We start from the raw sequence: 20,854 nt of genomic DNA, 5'->3' as shown, positions 1-20,854 counted from the left end.
CTGAACTAGATAAATAAATTCCTTACACAGTCAAGGGAATGTCCTGTTCGACACCTTCCATTTAAGGGATTTTTTAAAAAAGAATAGCAACAGAGACTTTCTGCTTATTCTTGACAGTGATGCCTTTCACTTCATTAACTTCCAGATATTTTACTAAAACAGTTGCCGAGATTTGCAAAAACACATAATTTACACATAATTTGTAAAGCAAGAAAAACTCAAAGGTAAAAACACTGCGTATAACAGACTTTAAAAATACCTATAATATGTGGCCTGAAAGAGACAAAGAAAAAGCTTTGTGTTTCATTTTTTAGTGTCCTAGAAAATGTTTTGGTTTTATATACCAATGTACCAAGAACACCTCTTTCAGTGCTGAACAGCATATCAATCATTAGCTCTAATTCTCACTGCAAGAATATCTTTTTGAGCATGGATTCCCCAACTACTCATTCACATGGTCAGTTTGCAGAAGTGCCTTATAATGTGACACAAAAATGTCCATACTGATCACTGATCACTTTTCCACATGAGGAAAATCTTAGATGTGCTGTGGCTTTAGAGGGCTCTCAAAGGTTTCCCATGCTGCCAGTAGAGATAACTTGCACTCAAGAATGCCACCAGCTGGAATGCATTGATTATGTCAGCATATCTCTTTGGGGATAAATGTGGCTTAGACTGCATCACTTATGTTGTCATGTCATGTCCCAGGAAGGACATCCTCTTTTAAAAAGCCTACTTCTCTGTCAGCTGTGACACAAGAATACTGCTCTGTCATAATGGTTTCACCTGGTAGAGAGAAGGTGATTCAGCAACCAGGAATCTGTACATGGACTAGGAAAGGGTTCCATAGAACTAAACCTGTCTTTGTGCTCTGGATCCCTCCCAGCAAGTCAGCCCTAACAGGATCTGAGAGGCATGAGAAAAAGTAGCAGCAGGATACAAAATAAGGACATTTAAAGGAAAAATCTAATCTGCCCCCCTCCAAGCCCCACCCAACAAAACAAAACAAAACAAAACAAAACAAAGTTAAAAAAAAGAGAAACAGTAGAATAGAAAGAAGAGTTTCAGTCCTGTGAATTGAATGTACCTGAAGCTTGAGAAACAGTACCAGTAGGAGGCTCTGATGGTTGAGTCCAGAATACTGCCTGCCTGCTCCTTGCCTTCATTCCTTTCTGACCTCATTCCCTCTCCACCCACGTTAAATCAGTCCCACAGTCCTAGACATCAAGTCAGACAGGTGTATGGCATCTCCTTGCAAAGCCCTCTGCATAAATAGTACCCAATCTTTAAACAGTTACCACGACACAGCATGTTATATAGCTAATTGGTCAGTAAAAGGGCCAACAGGGGGAGAGAAAACTCAAACCAACAGTCAGCCCTAAGTTTCAAAGCAGCCCAGGCACAATTCAATTTGTTTTACCTAGTTTTACATAATTTCTAAATTGTCTTCCTAAATTGGGTGCTCAAATTCAATATTTATTGTGGTCACTACACAATAAGAAAGCTGCCCCTACGTTCAAGCTTAAAATCTTCCTTGCAAATAAATCCAGACTAGGAGTTATATACGCTATCTAGAAGAGGTTCAAGAAAATTTAAATCAAGATTTGTGAAATTTGTTTTTCCATATGCTAGCATCTGCATAACCTAATGGGCATCAGAGGTCACTCTGACTAATGGAGGCAGCCTTTGACTGGATACTAGGCTGTATACCTCCTAATTAAATCTTGTGTGGCATAAGTAATTAATGTACCACAGCTTATTAACTATTCATGTGAATAGTACATCTGCTGAACAGTTTTGCTGAGAAAAGGGAATCCTGGCAGTTTCAAAAGGTGAAAATTCAGGAAAGGGATTAAACATTAATGAAAGAAAATCAAAATTAAAGTAGCAAAAGTTTGCCAGAAAGAAAGACCTGAATAGATAAAACAGGAAAATACTTTGACTAAGGAATTTCAAAGAAAATCTGGCATCTGAATCCTCTGGCATTTCAATGGAGTCTAATTGTCTGACTGAAGTCTAATTCCTTCAGTTTCCCTGTGAAAAGATGTGCTGAAAAGAAGGAAATGTTGAATCTAAAACCCTGAAGAGAAAAAACAAAACAAACAAAACCCACAAAAAAACACAAAATAACCCAACAACTTCTTTTTAAATCTCCTAGTTAGGATAACTCATTTCATTTTGGCTTGCAGTGAGGTCTCAGCGTTTGTGTCCTTCTCCAGTTAATTTCATTATTAGTAACTGTTTATGAAGATAAAATAGCATAATATAATTGTAAATATTTATAATGCATACACATATTGTATATGTACCTGGCTGTTCTGTCTCTGTATTGCTTGGCTATCCCTTTCCTACAGAATCCATTGTTTGAATATTGACTACTTCCTGATCTAATTACAAAATGATTTCTGCTTGTTGTGGATGACCAAAGCTTAGTCACAGAATGCAGTTGAAGCATAGAAGGGGAAAGAAAGCTTAACATTTTCCAAAAATTTTTCCAAATAGTCTTCTAGAATGGAGAAATATTTCTCACAGCTGTTTTTTTTTCCTAGCTCTTCAAGTTATTTTGTGATAATGAAAGCATTATAAAAAGACAACCTTCCTAGCAACTAAGAGAACCAGGAAAGTCCAGAAAGTTAGTTTATTGGTTTTCAGCCTTTGAAAGCAATCACAGGAAAAAAAAAAACAAGAAAAAAAAAAACACAAAAAAACCCAACCCCAGACTGTGTGTGCAAAGTTACTGAAAGAAAAAAAGCAGATGTAAGTAGAGAATTAAAGAATGAAGTCTTGAAAACTAACATTTTAGGGAAATAGTCTGAGGATTTGAACAAAATTTATGCCATTTCTTAGGTAAAATTAGTTTAAAAGCCAAATTATCCATAATCATAGTGGACTGTATATGACATAAAAAGTGTACTAAAATAGTAAAATGCTTTCTCAAATACTGCCCAATAAAATATGAAGCTGTAATATTAACATGCTTCCAAAATGCACACACAGAACTTTAATATCTCAGATTTGATTGCCATCAAAGTCATTTAACAGTGTAGACAGCTTTATGGAAAATATCTCCATAACAATATATACATTTATCAAATATATTTTATCTTTCGTTCCTAAGTGCTTGGGAGAGTTAATAAATACACGAAAGCAAAGTTAGAAGGCAAAATTAAATAGCTAGCCATACAGATCTCAGGAAAAAAGGGAACAGATGAAAACGGAGCAAGTGACATCACAGCTTTAAAATATAGAAGTTTCTAAATATCAAGCTTGTGTGAAATGTAAAGAGAGATATCAAAAAACTTAGGTTCAGCTAACTGCCCTACTTCCTGCACTTGTCTCCTGCTGCATGAAGTTGTTCAAAACAGACAAGCTTACAGGCTTATTGACCACTTGGAACATCAGCTAAATCACAAAATAGCATCATAGGCTATTTAAGGCCTTTAAGTGATAGGACAAGGGGCAATGGCTTCAAACTAGAGAAGAGTAGATTTAGATTGGGTATTAGGAACAAATTCTTTACCATGAGGGTACTGAAACACTGGAACAGGTTGCCTGGGGAGGTGGCTGGGGCCCTGTCCCTGGAGATATTCAAGGTGAGGCTCAACAGGGCTCTGGGCAACCTGATCTAATTGAGGATGTCCCTGATTATTGCAGAGGGTGTTGGACCAGATGACCTTTGGAGGTCCTTTCCAACCCAGACCATTCTGTGATGCTATGATCTAAAATTTAATTCAAACAATAAGCCCAAATAATTTAATTCTTTCCACATAGTTCAGGGTTATATTTTCTAGATTATATTGTCACATCTGAAAATATCAGGAGCTACATAGGAAAATACAGAAAACAGTCATTAGCAACAGAAAAAATCTTAGAATAAAAAGAATACTTGAAAGGACTGGCAAGACTGATGAGAAAGATATGCATATCTAGAAACAAGTAATTGTGAAGTCCACGTTCTGGTGTGCCTTCTGTTAATACATTAAAAAGTAAGTTATAAATGTTTAATTGACTTGGTTTTGGAATTTCTTACTCCTTCCTTTTCTGATTAACTGATCCTTTAAGTTGGGAAATTTTATTTCTAAAGAAATTTCTCAGCAATTATATATTTTTCCTTTCTGGTACTTCAGAAGCTGTGATTTGTTGTAGTGTAAGTTGGTAAAGTAAGTATTAATAATAGTTTAAATATTTTTAAAATATTACTTTTCAAGTGTATTCATCTGTACTTACTACAAAACCCACACAATTTCTCATTAAAAATACTTTTATGAAGCCTTTCAATTTAAATGTAATAAAATTTCAGCAGTTGATGGTTTTCTACGTATTATTTCCTAAACATTTTCCTAGAGGTGTTGCTCATCTCATCTGTCTTAAAATGCAACTACATTTATTTGGATTTAATTTCTTAATTCAAAGCCTTTCCCAGGAATTTAGCAAGACTACCTGACTATAAAGGTTCATTCACCCTTTTAATATTACACTTGTAGCACCTGTTATGAAGTCAGGTTGCAACCTTCTTGTTTATTTTACATATAATCGTTTTGCAGCACAGATGACATTTGTGCTTTGATGGTAAGACTGTCTATAAAAGAAATCATACCTCAGAAGTCCAACTCAATCATTGCAGAGGTGAAGAGAAATAACCACCAAAAAAAAAAAAAAAGACCAATACAAACTTCAGAGGAATGTTACTCTGATTATTAACTACTTATTTAAGTGAAACAAGCAAACTTCATTGACATGGAGCTAATTCTTTTTTTCACAGTTCATCAGCTGGTACTTTAAACATGGCTCTTTGTGATGAGTTGCCCTCAGCAGTTTACTGAATATTGTAGAATTTCTAGATTTCAGGTACCATAGAAGATCACATGTAAAAAAATTCAAAGCAGAACTCAAGAAATTGCATACCTCGTGGTTGTTTAAGCAGAAGGTGAAAAGCAAATTCTGTACTGGTAGACTTGGATGGGACAGATGCACTGACATCATAAATGGACTGTTCCTGATCTAAAAAAAAAAAAAAAATAAAAAAAATAAAAATTTAACATTTAAAAATAATTCAGGGAAACTCATTTAGAAGTCTGCCTTCTGTTAGAACCTTCCTACCCTCAACACTTCCACTCAGCTTGGTGTCACCTGCAAACTTATTGTGGGTACAATCAATCCCCTCATCCAGGTCACTGACAGTAAACAGAACTGGCCTCAATACTGAGCCCTGGGGAGAAAAAGTTAATTAGCTTTTACTGCACACTAAGCTAACATATCTGCATTGCATGGGTATACAGAATATCAAAGTCAGTATATTAAAATACTATTTGCTTAATTTCCAGGTTAACTATGTTTTCAGAGCATGAAAGTTCCACTAAATACATATGCCATTATGGAAATTATTTGCCACAGTATGTAAGGGCCAGAAATACTGAGCTGAACTTGTGCATCCTACATTTCTCTCCCTCTGGAAAGAAGGAAATAGGAATTACAGTAAATATTTCTATAGAGACCAAATTACAGCATGCAGAACCATGTCTAAAGACAGCTTAAATGCATAATTCAAATACTTTATTGTGATTAAAAACAAGCAAACAGCATTTACAGCTCACCAGTAGCAATTCAGTTAGAAAATGAGCATTACATATTAAGCTCATTAACAAATTTATGACAGCTTTTGAAGGACAAGTATGCTTCTACTTTCGTAAAGATGACAGTACAAATGTATTGGGTTGTTCTTTAAAAATAATTAATAATTCCACAGCTCACAGAAACATTAGATTATTGTCATGTCAGAACTACTGATGTGTAAAGAAAAATGAAGACTGAACACTTCTGATGCATAAAACCAATCATCAGTCATTCACTGTCTAAGTCAGTTGCCTTTGCAGTGAAAATCTTCCAGGGACAGGTTAATGCTCTATAGTTAGCAAGATGACATCACAATTCATGAGGTTTTAGCACCAATATTTAAGCTCCATAATTACTGAGGAAATTGCATTGCAGGTAAATTCCTTTATTTTATAAATAACACATTTCTTTTTTTTTTTTTTTTTAAACAAATAATACTTTGTAGCATTGGAGTACCAAATTCTGCTATCCAGCTCTAGATTTATGCTCCACAAGTCAAGCAGTTTATTTCTCAGAATTACTATTGTTGTACAGATCAGACCAGCAACTTGCATTTTACACTACAATAAAGCATGCTGAACTCTCTGATGTGCAATGGGAACCTTTACACCACAGGTGTAAATCACACCTGCACTTCAAGGGGTTATAGAATCAGTTACTTACTGGTCAGTGTTTTGACTTGGATTAAATTAAAGAGGTGGGAATTATAAGAATAGAGTTATCTTTATTTTCCTGAAAGCCCTGCCCCAAAATTATGTACAAAGCTGATTAAATTATTTACAGGTTCTATTCAGTCACAAATTCTACCAGGGAGCTTCTGGGCAACTTTAGCACAATTTAGAGAATTCAGAAAATGGAAAAGGCTAAGCCCCCAAATAGCTTCACCCATCTTGTAAAATCAGAGGCAAGCCAGGACCTTAGGGAGAGTATGAGAACGCCAGTTTTACTCACAAGGATGAAGCAGGGATTTGCAGATGGTCCCTGGGTCTTTCTTCGGTGGCAGGCTCCAGAACTGCAGGTTTTATAATCTGATTTGTGGATAACGTGGCACAAATCTGAAGGAAAAGGGAGCCGCCAAAATCAAAGTGTCCGCAGACACGGCTGCCACGAGGCAAAAGCCATGCAGTAGCACTGCCTGAACGGTGCAAGGAAAGCTGCAGTTTTATGGCAGGCAGGGTCACCCCAGCAGGGCAGGGAGCAGGACCCCAGGGCAGGCAGGTCTGGGGAGAAGCCAGGTCCGAGTGCTGGTTTCTCCAATTTTGCTACGAGTCCAGAGCGAGAGCAGAGCGAGTCCAAAAATGAGCGCCCAATACCTGTGAGGGACCTCAGCAGGAAGAATGGGCACCTTTTACCTGTCCCCCAGGGGGAGGGGAAGGTAATTTCACACCTTGGAAGGCAATCTTGTGCCTTTGTCTTCCCCCATTCAAACCTCCACTGATGGAGGTGGGGGAAGAGGGGCTTGGAGCACCCCGTAACAGTCAAATAGGGTGGGTTGCACAGCTAGTCATTCACAGTGCTTCTGTAATTGTCTGAGATAAGTGTAAAGGGTAGATGGAATGAAAGGGAAAAACACAAAGGTTTCACATTTTAGAAGGAAAATTGCATAGCTAACTGCATCTCCAGCTGGTCCAGGGATGATGAGTTGACAAAGAAAAGCAATTCAAAAAAGAGATGTACCAACAATTTATCAAGGTAGCTCTGGACTGAAGTGCTACCATTTATCATGTCAGATGCTTCCCCTAATTTACATTGCACTCTCCATCATCATCCATGTCATTAATAAAGGTCTTGAACAATATGAGCCCCAGTGATGACCCCTGGGGTACTACACTCATTACCAGCCAGCAGCCAACTGTCAAGATGTTGATCACTGTAATTTGAGACCAACAATTCAGCCAAGTTTTCAATCCACTCAGCACTCTGTTCATCAAGCCTCGACTTTCCTAGCTTCCAAACAAGAATGCTACAGGAAATAGTGGCAAAAGCCTTACTAAATCATGATATACTACATCCCCTGCTCCTCCCTCCATTGCATAATCACTTATTTCCCTATAGAAGGCAATTAGTCAATCATGATTTGCACTTAACAAATTCATTTGACTACTCCTGATTACCTACTTGACCTTCACAATCTTGGAAATGGACTGCCAGAGGATGTGCAGTTATGGGCTACACAGACCCCAAAAGGATGCATCCAATGATCCTGCTGGGGCTGAGGTGAGGATGGACAAATTATTCTTTCTGTACTTTCCAAATAGGCTGCACCCATCCACAAACATACTCCAATTGTACACACTGTCACCAGTTGCCTCAATGACTGTGATCACATTGTAGCCTTCCTGAAAACAGCCTGCACCTGCAGTTCTTCCTGGTTTCCTGTTTGCTACCCAAGACCTTGTGCAAACATATGCACAAACATTTGAGGAAAGAAAGTCCACAGAACCTTACAGTCTCCTTCAACCTGTTAAATGTTTCCTTGGCTGTACAGACAGTACAGATCCATGTGTTCTCTATACAAATGAACAGCATGGTAACTGAAGGTCAGATATGCTCTGGCAATCTTTTCTGCAGTATCTCAGATTTGAGCTCCATGAAAGCAGCAAACTTCCTGAGACTGTATGTTGTTATGGAAATTGGCAGCCTTTGTCTCATGGAGGAATAAAACTTCAACCAATAGCCTTTACTGCTTCCTGTTTTAATAGTACTGATTCTAATCTGAAGACCCAAGATGCTCAGCCCAGACTCTTCCCTCACAATAGAGTTTTTTTTGTTCCCTCCTCTTTTCCAGAGCTCTGAACATACTCTTCAGAAGAACAGATGGAAATGGAGACTTTCCAATGGCTTGGACTTTGTCTTCTTGATGCTTCTGTTTTTCTTCAGTCACATCAAACTTCTCAGCCTTGATGGGTTTGGCTCTTGTTTCTGAAATCTCTGCAAAGATTCTGTGAATCTTTTGTTCGTTAACCTCGATGAAATAAACTGTCTGCATGCAGCACCATAGGAAGTCTATCAGCACACACACCTAACTGTTGAGGATCATTGCCATTTGTAGCACAGTGCCAGGGAGAAACCTTGAGAGCACCCAGCTACTTCAGAACAGGGCTGCAGGTCTTCCAATTGGATTACAGAAGTAATGATTGCACCATCAAAGGCCTGAGACTGGATTCTGTGGTGTGTTGCCAACATTTATGCATTTGTTTCTACTAGCAGCACTTTTGAGCCTTCTGTATGTTCACTGAATACCAACTGCTGCACCACCTGCCCTGTTAATGTGTGCAGACCCAGTCTACAATGCTTCTTTTCACTTAAGAATGCCTAGATACCAGATAACTAGGAAGCTAGACATGACTCTCTGTTCCCCTCTCTGCCAGCTTCCTTGCTCAGTGCCAGGTAAACTCAGATCCTGGCCATGATGTACTTAGCATGTAAACAGTGGACCAACTGCATTTTGTTGCTGCCTTCACTGTTGTGCAGAGCAGAACATCGAGTGAAACTCAGGAGTAGCCTGATCATTTACAAATGGACCTCTATTTTTTGACAGTAGTGAATGAAAAGCAGTTAAACGTGGAAACATGGGGAACTGCACTAAAGTCTGCCAAAAAGAAACCTTGGTCAGCAAAAGTCCAGAACATTCAGTGATAACACCAAAATGCAATTGATCAGACACCATTTAGGTAAAAATCTCTACAATCTCCCATATTTAACTGAATAAGCAGCCAAAGCTATCCTTTTATATTTCTAATTCCTGTCTCAGAAGGTGTAATTAAGAGACAGGAGTTCAGTGCAACAAATATCCATGAATCTACCTTTTTTTCTAGTCACATTTCTTCACTTATTCTATGTGCCATAAACACCAAATCTGAGCGTGTAAATCTGGCTTAAAATCTTTTTACAGGTTTAATTTTGCTATTCTCTTTCCCCTTTCACAGAATCTATGTCAGAAACCACTGTGAAGGTTTATCTTCAGTTTCTGTTATAATGTAGATGCAAGGAAATGACTTGCAACCTGTTTTTTGATGTTATGTGTACGTGTTATGAGGAACTAGGTGAGCGGTAGTGAACTTCCTAAAATTCTGCTTCAAAGTGAAATTTACTGTTTCACTGAGTTTCAGTCATCAAGAAGAATCTGAGACTTCAAATTTGAGGTTCTACAGCATTTGTAAAATCTCAATATGGACAGTGCCTTGTTAATCTTTGTTAGCTGTGGATCTTATTTTTTAAAGTACATTCAAAAATACTGCTGAAACATACTTGCTTGGAAGGTCAATCAGAAAAACAAAACAAAACAAACAAAGAAAACAAATCACAAAACCAACCAACCAAAAAACACAAATGTTTTGTCCTTGCAAACTCCTTTAGCTATTGAGATTCTGGCAGCATAAAATATTTTGGAAAATAAGTGAGGAACAAAATCAACCAAACCAAACTATTAACTATTTGGCTTAGATATACAGCTCCCAAAATGCACCCCAGAAGTCTCCTATTGCCTGATTTGGGTTGGAAGGGGCCTTAAACATCATCTAGTTCTGACCTCCCTGCCCAGGGCAGGGACACCTTCCACTAGACCAAGTTGCTCAAGGCCCTGTCCAACCTGGCCTTGAAAACTACCAGTTGCATTTGCAGCTTCCTTGGGCAACCTGTTCCAGCATCTCACCACCCTCACTGTTAAGAATTTCTTCCTAATATCCAGTGTAAATCCACCCTCTTCCAGCTTATAGCCATTGCCCTTCATCCTATCATTACAAACCCTTGCAAAAAAAACTCTCTCCAACTTTCTTCAGGTACTGGAAGGCAAATATAAGGTGTCCTTGGAGCCTTATTTCTCCAAGCTGAACAGCCCCAACTCTCGCAGTCTGTACCCATATGGGAGCCCTTTGCTCATCTTTGTGACCCTCCTCTGGACTCATTCCAACAGTCTGATGTCCTTCTCGTGTTGGGAGGCTCAGAATTGGAAGCAGCACTCCACTTGTGGTCTCACAAGAGCAGAGGGGGAGAATCAATACAGTGCTGTTCATAGTCAACAACCAGAGGCATGCATATGTCAGGCTGTATGACCTAAGAGGTCTACTGTGAACGATTGTTCAAGGTTTGTGTTATTTCTTAGCTCCTTCAGCACAGTCTACAGGGGCTTTCTGGGTGGACATGAATGATGATACACAATATCTCTGTTCCCAGGAAATGAAATGAGGGAAGTGTAACCACATCCCACTCACGCTTTTAGAGCAACCCAAGAAGCTTAAGTTCTTCCCTCCACCTCAAAAAAATCCAAATCCTTGTACCTGTCAGGATGACATCAATCACCACATTTTCATGAGTTGGATTTTTGAAGGCTATGATGACAGAAGAACATTGGCCAATGCATGCACTTATGCTGGTTGGTTCCATCAGCTCAGGAGGAAGACCAGTCCCTGAAAGGTGAAATATCCACTCTTCAAGCTGCAGATGAAACATGCATCATTATTTATTTTTTTTTTGACAAGACAGATTTGTACAATTTAAGATATTTTGCCTACTTCTGTCTTATGTTCTGTGTCTCTTTTCTGTTTTAAGTGAACTGATGTTTAATGTTTTCTATTCTTCCTTCTTGCCTCAAGCTGTTATGTTAGTCTGAGTACTAGTATCTGGTAATGAATCATTCCAGTCTGAGAGATGTTCACATCTGCCCTTTGCATTTAACTTCTGTGCTACTCTGAGCACAGAGTTTTAAACTTCCATGTAGCTACTCAGAGCTCCCAGTGCAGTGAATGGAAAGATTTAAGTGGTTGCAAGAGGGAAATTCAGAGCACATATATCAGAACCTGAAAGCAAATAAAGTAAGAAGTTCTCTTCTGAAGACAAAGGGAGGAAGGGGACAGCAATAGAACTACACAAAAACCTAAGGTAATTCCTCCAAAGAAATAAAGAACATTAACCACTACACACAGACAAATCAAGAACTAGAAGATATAGAGTATCATCATAGATTAGACAAAAAGGGAAATATAATTAAATTGATATATTAATTTTTTTAATTACTTTTGGTTTTTTGGCATGACAGTAAGGGTTGCCTGTCTCACATTTACTGTTTTCATGTTATAAAGAGTAATGATAATAATGCCACTGATTATAGGACCTTTAAACATGAATGAGCAGCAAAGGTGAATGTTCAATTTAATGACCATTATTTAAAGGAAAACATTTAATTTGTACATTCATGTTGTAGCCTTTAAATTATAACAATACAGACTGAAATCTGAGGCTTATTACAAATTGCTCAATGTGGCCATTTGGTCTGTTTTGTTCATTATCATCCAGAAAGGTAAGCAGCACAAAGAGAATACAAAATAATAAAAATCAAAATGCTGTTAGTAATATCTGAAATATTGCATTTACTTCTGCATCACCTGTCTAGCAAATTAAGAAAACTCTGTACCAGGCAGGGTTCAAAAATCTAACAATGAATCTGGAAGGACACACACTAAAAAAAAAAAAAACTAATATATTGAGACTTCTCAGTATAGGCAGGGATAAATAAAATGACACATCATATGTCCTCAGAAAATAGCTTTGGACAGCAAAATTGCATGCCTTTATGATGGTTTTATAGAGAAACATTCAATCTAATGAGAAAAAAATAATTTTAATCATACTGAATGAAATTTTTTAGTGAAAGTCATCCAAGGCTACAGAATTTTAATTTAAAAAAGAAACAAAACAAAACATAAAAAAGTGGAAAAATTGTTTACATACTGAGGTAAAGACTATCCAGTACTAAAGAACAGGATATAAACATAGAATCTGTGTTTGTTCAGAATTTAGACAGTGATTTATGTCATCTGATTTGTGGGGACTTCTGCATTACTCAAACTAATGAGAATTAAGAGCTACTTCCCTTTAAAATTACTTTTGTTTTTTTGTTTGTTATTTTTTTATTTTAAAATTACCTATAGCCTGTTTATGGTTACAGATTAATGAGCAGGAAGCTAGCACTGCTAACTGTTCAGATTCTGAAGAGAAGGCAAATGATGCTGCTATAGAGACTTTGAAGCAGCACAGGACTAACTTTGATAAAGTTGCTTTGCTGGTTACAGTCAATACAAAATTGTCCAACTGTAGCCAAGCCAGTACACCACAGCAATTGTGTTCCTGATTCATGTCCTGCCTTGCCACATTGGCCTATAGAAGTTAAATGTAAGCAAAAGGTTGAGCATCCTTTGGAGGCTTAAAGGACTGGAACACAACCCTTAGCATGCCAGAAGACCATGCTTTCAGAAAGCTGGATGGGTCAAGCTGTTAGTGGTCTACACTGGCTTGTTATTGACACATTCGGCTTGCTTATGAACACAGGGATGAAAAAAAAATTTAAAAAGACTATTCATACAGAGCTTATGAGGCAATATTACTCTAACTACAGTTCTCAGGTCCAGTGTAAATGTGTGTGAACCACCTTGCTCGTAGCAAGTAAGTTTATGCTCATGATGTACAGTGAAGGGGTGGGAGGAGTCTGCGTATTCATATTTAGTGCAGGTAAGCTCTTAGGGTCAGAGCTTCATTGCTGAAGGTTCAGTCTCTCAGGCTACAAACATTAAAGACTGTAGATTCCACTGATCTTTTGTGGTTAACAAAGAGAGTAATTTTTGAACCTTTAACACACTGAAACTGTCAAATTGAGCAGCTAAAGAAGAACCCAAAGAAAACTAGTGGTCAGTCTGGAAAACATGACAATAAAAAGGTATAGATTATAGGATAAGCCTGTTTTGCCTGTCCTGCGCTTTGTGATAGAGCTCAAGATCTTGCATGCCCAGTGCAAGAAATCAAGAGGAAAAATGTATTTAAAAACCCAGACTCCTAAGGCAAAGACAGGACCTAATATTGGGCTCAGCTTCTCTCTAATACTACTGACTGCTGTTAAATGTTCTACCTTATACCTGGATGCTAGCAATGTGGTAAAAGAAAAGGATAACTCTGCATGTGGGCTGTGTTCAAGCTGATCTTTCACTTGTGCTGTCCCAACAAAATTTTCAGATTTTCACATTGATTAGCAGCTAAAGTGGAATTCACTTCGTGAAAACCTTCAAACCAGAAACAAATGAAGGAGGTAATAACACAGGGCAGTTTCCCTCTATTCAGCAAAGCACAATCAGAAATAGTTAAGGCTCATCCTGTAAGTACTGTCACTGATTTTAGATTAGTCAGCTATTCAGCTATCAGATGGCTTTAGTGCCCATTCAGATATATTTAATCAGAGAAATCAAGGGAGGAAAAATCAATGTTGGGGCTGGGGGGGAAAGGTTTACATTGAAAGTTGTGTAAGGCACCCACTACTGATGAGAAATATTCTTCATTAAAAGGGCACATATATTTGTGCAAATATTCTGACAGATATCTGTCTAATGATTAACAAACTGAAACAGTCTGGGATTTATCTAGTAAGGACTGTAACAGTAAAAAATGAAAAAGTTCAAATGCTTCAGGCATAAAACAAGCATAAGAAATTACAACGGTTACACCATGATATCAAAATCTTTACAGGTGTCTGGACAAAGCAACCAGAGGGATGGGTTACTGACTGAAGTCCACTGCAGATGAAAACTCGTGGATTTGCCACTACTTGAAAGATGAACTTGCATGACAAGATTCAGGTGACAGGGCTGAATTTGTTCCCGAAAGGTTTAAATGAATTGCATTGTTTTATTGCTTCTATGCTGGCTGAAGAATTTAGTTTTGCATGTGTGTTTAAAAACTTAGGTAAGATTTCTGTGTACCATTAGAATCCAGACAAGATAAGGACATTTTGTCCTTTTGAACAGGCCTTGGCTATAGACTATTCATATGAGAATTGCTGTCTCCTTGGTTTTCTCCTCACTAAATATTTAAGAGACAGCCTGAAAATAAATACTGTGCTAACACCACCTGCAAATAACCTGTCAACATACTTTATCCGGGAAAAAAATCCCGCCACATCACTTCCTTCACTATTTGTTTTCTTCTTATAAAATAATATTTGCTTTCACTGTGTCACTTAAGACACTACTGAAAACTCCTGGTAGGGCTTAACTGGAGTAATTCACAGCTCAGCAGTTAGGATAGCTGAAAGTCCGAAAAGAATGTAGAGGGGAAATTGCACAGAAACAAAATGCTTCAATCAGCCACAAGTCACATGATGAAATATTATCATTTACATCACATTTTCAGTATTTCAAAGAATCATAGAATTGTCAGGGCTGGAAGGGACCTCAAGGATCATCTAGTCCCAACTCCCCTGCCATGGGCAGGGACATCTCGCACTAGATCAGGCTGCCCAGAGCAGCTTCCAGCCTGGCCTTAAAAAACCTCCAGGGATGGGGCTTCTACCACCTCCTTCACATTCTTTCCAGCTGTAAGTTTTAATCAGCTAATACGTCATGTTGACAACTCAAGTTTCTTTACTTACTTGTTTTTCATTTAAAATGAAGAAAGTTCACAGATTCAAAATGTCTACAATTCTAAGATGCTCAAAGTAAAACACATTTTTTTAAAAAATGAAAGGAAGAATTCACTTTTTCAAGTATATGGCCTTCAATATTCAAATCAGATAAAAAATAAAATTTTGTTTGGGGTTGGGAAAAAACACCTAGAAATTTAATTTCAGAGGTGACAATGCAAAGAATTGCCAGTCATCTGGAGTTAAAAACTAGTTACTAAGAAAGCTAAAATTATTCATTACTTATTCTAGCTCCTGGATTATTATGCCACATTTTAATACTGTAAATAGAATCATTTCTGTGTAAAAGTAAGGTTAAAGCACATTATAACTTTCAAATGTCTTTGCATTTGCTCTTTCATTGTGCATCCAGCCATTAAGTTTCAAATTGACCTAAATACTGAAAACTTAACTTACATGGTTATTAAAAAACATTATCTAATTTGAATTCCAGATCTTGTGTGCAGCAAACATAGTCTCATACCTGTGAGCATTTGAAGGTTATTGATGCCTTGTGATTGCCTCTTCCAAGGGCAGATGGACAGAATTGCACAGGTACCTCAGTGGTGGAATGAGGAGCAACAATCAGCTGTACAAATTACAATAAAGAAGCAAAAGAAAAACAGGGTGGGGTGGAAATCAATTTTCTGGAGTCTGTTTGTGCTTTGTGTTGACAGTGCTGATGTTTATTTGGTTAGTATGTTCCACCAGATGCATTCTCTTCCCTCAGTAGGCATAGGCTGCTAAGGCAGCCAAGGGTGTTGCAGTAAACAGTCCTAGTGGAAGTCACTGCACGTTCATTCTCCAGAAATTACAGAGCTGGTGTTACAGATTGCTCATATGATATGGGCAGCAGCTCTCAAAAATACCATTCAAACATGACTTTGGGGTCTTATCATGTTGGTGACACTCAAAGGTTATCACACTGACCTCCACAGAATGCATTAATATACTAGTGCTTTGTCTCCCCACGCTTACCTTTGCCTAAATTAACATTGTAAACAATGTCTAGTTTTCTCTTCATTAAAGCACACTGCTTGAATCTCAATGGCAATGGGGAAAAGCAAAGTTGCTGAATTCAATGTGGCCATAAATGTTTTTAAGAACTAGATAAGCAGGGAAAGAATAGAATCATAAATAACAAAAAATCCAATGTGTTGAGACAATGAACAGCTAGAATTATTGAATGCATGATTATTACATCCATTTTTTTTTAATTAAAACCAAGTACTAGGCTTTTAATATCATACACATTTAAATAATGCTTGCATGTGAGAAGATACAAAAAAACAATTGATTGGAGTTATTGACACCTAAGCTGTATTTTATAAAATTAATATAACTTACAACTAATAAAGGTGAAAACTACACCCTACAACAGCTAGCACTGACAAAACTTTTATAAAAGAAGTATCAACCCTGGAAAAAGAGGCTGCTAACAGGCAATGAACAGGAATTATGAAAACATTGATGTTTGACTACTACATTTAATGGTCGCAAGTTACCTAATTGCACCAACAAGCTCTGCGAGCTCTTCCTACCCCAGGGTTTTGACTGCCTCTGCCTCTGCCTCAGCACAGGGCTGAGGAAGGCTTGAGCATATGACACAGCAAGGCAGGGACCTCCACCAGTAGCCCTGTCCCACCACAACCAGAGACAGCAAGCAGGAGAGGGATGGAGGCCCATTGCAGCACCAGGACAACCAGCCAAGGTCACAGTGCTGAGGCCAAACCACAAGCCCCAGAGGATGAAGCAGGGACAGAAGTGTCTACTCCCAGCCCAGAGCAGAGGCCCCTGATGAGGCTTATGTTGCTTTCCTCACTGCCCTGTGGCATTCCTTGACATATCAGAGCTGGACCCAGGCAGGGACCACAGAAATCCTTGTCTTGTAAGTCCTCTTCTGGGTGTGTCTATAGGATATCAGCACAATACAGACTGGTGATGCCAGTGTACTTTGACCAACAACTATTCCTGCTGATGGCACTGGGAGCTAGCTTGAGCAGAAGAGAGGAGAGAGCTCAGGTGTGTTCACCTAACACAACATTTGAAATATTTTTCTGTTTTAGGGGGAAAATTGTAAAATAATTCATCAGAATACTGCCATAATAGTTTGCTGGTTTGAAGACATTAACTGCCTTGACTATTGAGCAGGTAGTATTGTATTTTTTCAAACTTAAATTCAATTTAACAGTTTCTACTTCATGACAAAACACATCTTTGGAAGGGAAAGTAGGTGGGCCTCATGCCCAGGACATGTGGCTTGCTTGGCTGCTACAACCCCTGCACCTCCCATATGGGGAACACAGCACTGCTGCATCACCCACACTCCACAGCCTCATACATCCATTGGTGAGCAGTAACTGAAAGCACATTTGCCACCAGCACTCAGCTCCTGTTGGATCTAGATAACATTCAGGGTTCCTTCTAACACAAACTAGTTTACAATTCTACGAATCTGTGATTACCTATCCTAATTGCACAATCCCATCTTATCACAGAACCATAGAACCAACCAGGTTGGAAGAGACCTCCAAGATCATCCAATCCAACCTATCACCCAGCCCTATCCAATCAACTAGACCATGGCACTAAGTGCCTCATCCAGGCTTTTCTTGAACATCCAGGGATGGCGACTCCACCACCTCCCTGGGCAGCCCATTCCAATGGCAAATCACTCTCTCTGTGAAGAACTTCCTCCTAACATCCAGCCTATACCTCCCCTGGCACAGCTTGAGACTGTGTCCTCTTGTTCTGGTGCTGGTTGCCTGGGAGAAGAGACCAACCCCTACCTGCCTACAACCTCCCTTCCAGTAGTTGTAGACAGCAATGAGGTCTCCCCTGAGTCTCCTCTTCTCCAGGCTAAACACCCCCAGCTCCCTCAGCCTCTCCTCACAGGGTCTGTGTTCCAGACCCCTCACCAGCTTTGTTGCCCTTCTCTGGATACATTCCAGTACCTCAACATCTCTCTTGAATTGAGGGGCCTTTGAACTGGACACAGTACTCAGCCAATCTCAATGGAAAATACAAAAGTTGAGCTCATCTATGCAACTCTGAGTCCTTGAAAGGACTGTGATGGTTTGAAACTGTCTTTTTAATTTTTTCCTTGCAAAGTTCAAAACAGAGAAAGTGAAAGAGTATAAATAAGTCACTATTGGGTGTAAGAAAGCAAAATACTGATTGTTCTAAACACTTCCATTGGATAGATAGAAATGTTTAAGAACTATTACCCAAAACAAAGTAGGCACTCTGCACATTCTGCATTCAGCAGTGGGGGCAGTTGCTGGGCTGTCTGGCTGCTGTTTCTTCTTCTCTTCTGGCTGAAGATAACACACTGACCTTGGTAGCTAAGTTAACAACTTTCTGCTCTAACTAACTCTGCTTTCTGTCCAAGGGGCGTCTGGGGGGAAGCTCCTGGGAGAGGGAGGCCCCTTTGTGAAGGGTCCCCTTTGGGGGGAAGCAAAGGGAGATTGGTTGTGCTTTTCTGTTGACTGTATATATTTGTAAATGTTGTGAATTTTGTATATTTGTACATATTCATTGCATTTCTCTGCTTGTAAATGCAGCCTTCATTTGCTTCCAGACTGGGCTAGCCTGGTTACTTGTTGGTGGGGTGGGAATTTCAGCTCACACCGACACAAGGACAAAATGTTATGCTGCAAGCTGGAAGGTTTTCTGTGATGGAGAATGAAAAAGTAGTGTACATAATAGTAAAGAGAAGACAAGCTCATCAACAGAAATCATTCTCAGGGTAAAAGAGAGTTTCCAAATAAAATGATTCCAGGTATTTACTTGAAGCCTCCTGGTGGTTAAACTATCAAAATCTTATTCAGGGACCCTGCAAATTGGTTGTAACTTCCATGACTATGAGATACAGTTATTCTTGCATTAACATTTTACCTACTCACCTAGTTATGCTGTTGTTTCTTAGAAAGTTGTGAATCTTCTAATACAGCTAGTTTGGTTACAGGTTCTCCTCCTAACATCTCCTGAATATGATTTGCAACCAACACTGCAGTTCTTCTCAAAACCGTTCTGCAAAGCTTGCCTTGCTTTTCAAGTTTAATTGTTCTCATCTTTAAGCTATAAAATCTCTAGACTACATACTTATAATGCCTCTAATCCTGTACTCTGAACCCACAGTAATACATAATTCAATATGCTTTGAAAATAAGTCTCTGTCTTCTATCAGAAAGCACAGAAATCTTACTTACAGGCTGGTTTGGATCAGTCTCAGTTGAAAAATGGATAGGATTGCTGTTAACAATTTCTAGCTTCAGAGTTTCATGTGTAGGATTAATGAGAGGTATGTATAGATGAGCACACCTGGAGAAAATACATGTATGTAATGACTATTAATTACAATGTTTCTTGCATTGCATTTTATTACTAATCACTTTTTTTTTTCCTTTCTTGAAAAATTACTACTTTTAAAAATAAGAATTATTTTTTATTGCATTAGTTTTTTTTCCACTAGTATGGACGTATCTAAATCCATTAATCAACATTACTGATAATTGTTAACAACAAAAAATAGTAGCAATGACCACTCTAATACCTGAGTCATTTGTAAAGGAAGAATTTGTTTTGCTTTACTTCATTTGTCAAGAAGTTAGCTTAAGTTAGTTGGTTAAAAGGCCTGTCCAGCTCCCTCAATACTCAACAGGGAGAAAAAACATTTTCAGGGAGAATTGGCCCTCATGTAAATCACACTAAAGATGTGGAATCACTTTTCAGTTTCTACAGAAGCAGTGCAGACTTAATGCCTTAAACCTGATGCCTACTCTTTAGATAGGAGGATATGGAAATGAATCCCAGTGTCTCCAATACCACAGTTTCACATTTATTTCTTAAGCTCCAATTTACAGATCTATGTCTTGCCTTTCTTTCCTTACTTTCTCTAGATCTAACTTTGGAATAAAATATTTTAGTCAGATAATTCACAGTGCCAAGGACAACAACAAAAATCTGGTTCCAAAAAATAAAATAATTTTAAGCATGCCTTATTATTCTCTAGCCTATTTATGGACTCAGTCTGCCACAGGAAAAACACTGGACATAAATTAAAGGTAAGCACATAAATTATATCTGTTCCTCCTTTTTGTCTAAGCAAAGGTTTAAAGGAAAAGCTTGCAATTAAGTGATGATGCCAATAGCTTTTGATTTAGTGCCACTAGGCAACCATTCTTTTTCATCTTCTTCTAACACTGAGATCTTAAAACAAACTTGGTGTTCCACACCAGCCATTTCAATGGAACCTCTGCCTGCTTCCCTCCTTTTTCTTCCTCTGCATGAACTCAAAATGTGTTTCCTTTTGTACAATCATTGCATTGTTCATTATAGTATAATGGTAAATCATTATGCTGCACATGTAGATTATGCATTTTAATGAGTATTGTGGCTGTTCCAGAACAAAAATTGAAGTGTGCTGGATTGCCTAAATGCTATACTTTAAATCAGCTGGCACTCAATTTTACAGACTGCTGTCCTTTATCTTCTAACTAAAGAATAAACAAATTCAAGATATCTTCTATAGGGAATACAGTTTTCAAGAGAATTCATAAGACTCCCCCAAATTCCTCTGTTCAGATGAAAATAATATATTATTTGCCTTTAACAAAGATATATGAACATAAAGCACATTCTCATCCTAACACCAAGGGACACAGAGAAGAGATTCAGGGTGAATCAGTAAAAACAATAAATAAGAAAAGTTTGAAAAATGAGATACATATATTGGTTTTGTTGTAATTTATCTATCCAGTGGATATTCCCTCTAGTCAAAGCTGTGGCAGGTCAACT

General features: G+C 38.3%; 1 protein-coding gene across 1 annotated transcript in view; it reads right to left on the bottom strand.

Annotated features, from left to right (window-relative positions):
* The window catches only part of CFAP47 (cilia and flagella associated protein 47), a 286,222-nt gene that overhangs the window by 62,473 nt on the left and 202,895 nt on the right, over positions 1–20,854 (bottom strand). The window contains 4 exon segments of the mRNA XM_054395813.1: positions 4,906–5,001; positions 10,893–11,049; positions 15,540–15,644; positions 19,267–19,378. Of these exon segments, the coding sequence (XP_054251788.1) occupies positions 4,906–5,001; positions 10,893–11,049; positions 15,540–15,644; positions 19,267–19,378 (470 nt within the window).

The sequence above is a fragment of the Indicator indicator genome, chromosome 1, assembly GCF_027791375.1.
Source record: "Indicator indicator isolate 239-I01 chromosome 1, UM_Iind_1.1, whole genome shotgun sequence".
NCBI classification, from domain to species: domain Eukaryota; kingdom Metazoa; phylum Chordata; class Aves; order Piciformes; family Indicatoridae; genus Indicator; species Indicator indicator.
The sequence above is the reverse complement of the archived record's forward strand: the minus strand, read 5'-3'. Positions and strand labels throughout refer to the sequence as shown.